The 4711-nt window shown below is 37.9% G+C and overlaps 1 protein-coding gene across 1 annotated transcript; it reads left to right on the top strand.

Moving 5' to 3' along the window:
• Positions 1-2367: 2367 nt before the first annotated feature.
• On the top strand, positions 2368-3119 carry LOC110904538 (ethylene-responsive transcription factor 1B). The gene has a single exon (XM_022150383.2). It carries the CDS (start codon positions 2411-2413, stop codon positions 2999-3001), a length of 591 nt encoding a protein of 196 aa, XP_022006075.1. The 5' UTR covers positions 2368-2410; the 3' UTR covers positions 3002-3119.
• Positions 3120-4711: the final 1592 nt, after the last annotated feature.

Below are 4711 nucleotides of genomic sequence, written 5' to 3'. Positions count from 1 at the left end.
TGTTATATATTTTTTTTATAGTGTTACATAGTGTTATATAGTGTTCTTTGTTTATATAGTGTTAGATGATGGATGCATAGTGTTATATAGTGTTATATTTTTCTTGTAGCATGTCTATGATGGATGTATAGTGTTATATATTGTTATATAGTGTTATATGATAGATGTATAGTGTTATATGATGGATGTATAGTGTTATACGTTTCTTACAGCAGTTACATATTTTTAGCAATTAAATTTGAATAGCTAGTTTTTAGGAGATTAATGGGGGGTTTTGGTTGTGTAGGATACGGTTACCATATTTGAAACATTGGAAAAGACACTATTGCCCTTCAATTTTACATAAGGTCCTTCTAATTAAAACACAATTTACATTTTTATACCCTATTAATCTCAACCATTAGATCAAATATCCAATGGTTTAAAACACTTCTTACCCTTCTCACATTTTATACACTTTTTACCATATCCCTACGTAGATTAATACCCATTTTAGTTTTTTTTTAAAAAAGAAAGTAATTAATTAACAAGAAGTAGCAAGAAGCCCACCCATTCGATAACACAACGCATTAGGCATCAACGAATGCGATTAGCGAAGATCAAAAGACACAATTCTCTAATAGACACCAACCACCACCGTCCGTCATAGGAAACGTTTTTCCGGATTCTGGATCAGAGCTAACTGAATAGTATCCATTCTTTGTTTAAAAGTTGAAACACCCAATTCAATCACCACCAGTAGTGAATATAGGTATAATTTCAAATCTGTCTTTGATTAATTCATCTTTTTGCCCTTTTGATTGGCACAAACTATCTACACACTTGGTGTGTAGATAGTCACCCCAAAAAGGTGGTTTTTGTCCTTATATGCACACCCTGCAGTGTCGAACTGTGGTTAAAACGTGGCGTTTTGTTCCGGTTAACCAGATAAAGACTGACGGGTGTCTGACGAGTCTGTTGACCGGTACAAAACGCGGAGCTTTGGCTGCGTTTTGGTCCTGCAACCAGACCGGGTGTCAGTCTTTTGTCTGGTTGACAGGACCAAAACGCGGCCAAAGCTCGACGTTTTGGTCCGGTCAACAGACCCGTCAGAAAGCCGTCAGTCTTTTTCTGGTTAACCGGACCAAAACGCCGCGTTTTAGCCACAGTTCGACACTGCAGGGTGTGCATATAAGGACAAAAAAAACCTTTTAAGGTGTGTAGATAAGCAAATGAGTGTGCCAATAAATACACCTTTTGATTAATTAGTTTTAGCTTATACTATTAAATCACTACTACTGTATATAGCTCGACTTTAGATTTTTGCCCATCTAGTTTGTTTTCTTTGATAGGCAGTGACGGTAATTACATTTATTTATTTTATGTAAAAGAAAATTTTTTATGTAAAAAGACTAACTAAAATTTTTATTTTAAGCTCCCACAATATTTATGTAGACCTTATATTGAGGCAAAAAGACTGAAAGAGAAACTTTTTAAAGAAAATACTTTTACTAGAGAGTCTTGACTCTTGTGGAGGATGCAACTGCCGGGGATGCCAGTGGGCTGGAAATTTTCTCGGAGAGCGCCAAGCCAAACTCTGATGCGAAGCGTGGGCCCCCGGTTAAGACAACATAGTCTTGTGCCAGAGTGAGGTGGAGGGTCTGCTAAGCGGGTGCGATACCTATCGCCTGTTGTAGAATATCGCGGTTCAAAAAAAAATTAGACAACTTTAATTTGATTTTTCTCAACTAGGGTACGAAAAGTAGGAGAGCGGGTACATATAAGTCACCCTGTATTTTATTTATAAATATGTACGAACTAATCATTTTCCTGATCACACATACAAGTGTCTTAAAATGAATACTTATAATATGCAAATATTATTGAAAAAAAAAAATGTAACGCTCTAGTGCTGTACAATTCCGACTAGTAGCGTGTAAAATCAATTCCCTGCTAATTTCTTCACACTCTATTGTGAATATTTTAATACTGTTAGTCCACTTTCAAGTATGTATTTCTTTGATGATTAGATAATTAAGGTTAATTTGTACAAATTAACTTATATACTGTTAAATACAAATTCATCTTATTAATGTGAAATAATACGACTATATGTAATTATATATGTATTGTATTATCAATTATGCAAATGAATGCCAAAAAGACAAGGTGAAACCATCAAATTAAACTGCTGATGTTTCAAACTGAAGTGGCGTCTGACCACTGACCAAAGCCACCAAATCTGCTTTTTTGACCCACACGTGCATCTTCTCATCGTTTGAAAATCCCACTAACTTCTATTTTCAACATTCCTGACTATATTCTTCACATATATATACTTCCCTCTTCGCCAACTTCCACCATACACCATCTTAAGTTATCATAAGACTTATTGCATCTTGTATATCAGTCCAAAAAGAACACTATTTTAATGGACTCCTCATTCTGTTACAACACTTCAAATTACCAATACCTTCCCTTCAATGAGAATGATTCCCAAGAGATGCTTCTCTATGGAATGCTGCCTGAGTCATCTTATCATGATCAATCCTCACACCCGGCCATGTCTAGTTCAGCCGAAAAGACAGGCTACCGAGGGGTACGAGCACGGAGTTGGGGAAAGTACGCAGCCGAAATAAGGGATTCCACAAGGAATGGTGCTAGGGTATGGTTGGGTACATTTGATACTCCTGAAGATGCTGCTTTAGCATATGACCAAGCCGCATATGCCGCGAGGGGTCCAATGGCTGTTCTTAACTTTCCAGTAGAAACCGTTTGCGAGTCCCTTCGAGCAATGGATTACCGGTTCGAGGAAGGGGGCTCGCCGGTCTTGGCGTTGAAAAGGAGTTACTCCATGAAAAGGAAAGCTGCTATTAGAGAAAAGAAAAGGAAAGAGATGAGGTTAGATGAAGATAGTAATAATAATAATAATGTAGATGTGGTAGTGTTTGAAGACTTGGGTGCTGATTACTTGGAGGAGATTTTGAGTTTGTCTGAGAGTTCTGATTCTTGGGGACAATGAAGAAGAGACAGTGTATTTGTGTGTTTATCTCGATCTTATTAGTTATCATGGATGTTTTTGTCTTTCAACTTTTTGTATGTTTGTTTGTAAAGTTAAAGTAGTTGATAAGTCAATATTAAGGTGGAATGTTTTTCTCTAATTATATGTATGACATGTTCGTTATTGGCCTCGGATAAGGAAAAGGAAATCAGACAAGAACAAAGTTTAATTATTATTTTTATATCTGATGTCCCCAACATCCCCAACACCTAATCGCTTAGCTATCATGGATACATATATTGTAAAAAAATAAAGATAAAGAGTAGCAATAAGTAATGAAAGCATACATGTTCTATTGTTGATAGTGGTGGTTATTTTCGGAGATGACCAGCCGTGCCTGAATTCATGGAATTGTATAAGAAAGTTGAAAACGTTTTCTAGGAGATACAGCCCCGACTTTTCTTTAATAATCATATTGTGATAATTGCATGCCATCTTTCTGATTCTTCAAGGTTGTATTTGTCATGCCAGTTGGTCAAGTGCCATCTTTCTGATTCTTCAAGGTTGTATTTGTCATGCCAGTTGGTCAAGTATGTGCCAAGGGGATTTTAACACTCCAAGAGCCCATCCAACATCCTTTCGTGTGGCTTCTTGTGCCATCTTGAACCGCTTACGTCTACCATCAATGGGAAACATAACGATTTAACCATAGTAGCCCACTGGCCACTAGTAAGATGGTAACCAATTTTATATTCAATTATGTTTAAGTTATACCTAGAATTGACTCCTTGGTGCTTTACCGTGCATACGTTGTCAAGAAATGGGGATTGATGGAGTGAGCTTGTTAACGTCGTTGTTACAACCATTGACCCTGAAAAATGCATGTCAAATCCATAAGTTTTGCGAGGCAGCTTTATAACATCCCAAATATTATAAAAATTGGTGATTTTTAGAAAGGGCCAAAAAACCCGTTGTGGAATGGATCATGGAAAGCCCATGAGGGGACCAATTAGTCATTACGCATAATGGCATTTAAGGGGAAAGAAACCCTAATGCCTCATTTAGTTCATCTTTTGTGGAGAAAGTCTAGAGAGAGATATCTTGTTTCTAGTCAGTTTTGCAAGAGACTGAAAGAATAGCAATAGGGAATACGCACAGATTGGTCTAAATCATGAAGGAGGAGTCTCGAACCTGTTTAAATCAGGTTTTGCGCAGGTTAAAGTTTACACTTAGTTTTGATATAAAATTCTTATAAAGCTCGATTTTATGTGAAGGGTTTTGCATGGGAAGGCCTCGTAATCAATGTCCGGACCATATAGATGTGTAAAGTTAGCATCTTGTTCCTTTTCAAATATTGAAGGGGTATGGTCTCAGATCTCGCGTCAGTACGACCGCGAGTGACCATTACCCTTATCAAAAACCCTCACCAACAAGAATTTATCTGTGTCCGTGCGGGCATGCGCGAACACAGCTGTCGAATCCAATCTGTCAAATGATGGGAAAATAAAGATAGACATAAGCGATGCGGCCTGGCACCGCATCCTATGAATATCTCCTTACCTTGTGTATGAAAACGGGTGTACGCATAGCGATGCGGCCTAGCACCGCATCCTATGAACACTTTCGTCATGACAAGGAATCTGGACAACAACAACAGTCAACATAAGCGGCGATGCGGCCTAGCACCGCATCCCACAGTCTTTGCCAGAGTGGGAACGCGGAAACAACAGC

The sequence above is a fragment of the Helianthus annuus genome, chromosome 14 (genome assembly GCF_002127325.2).
Source record: "Helianthus annuus cultivar XRQ/B chromosome 14, HanXRQr2.0-SUNRISE, whole genome shotgun sequence".
Classification (NCBI taxonomy): domain Eukaryota; kingdom Viridiplantae; phylum Streptophyta; class Magnoliopsida; order Asterales; family Asteraceae; genus Helianthus; species Helianthus annuus.
This window is presented reverse-complemented; position numbering and strand designations above follow the sequence as displayed.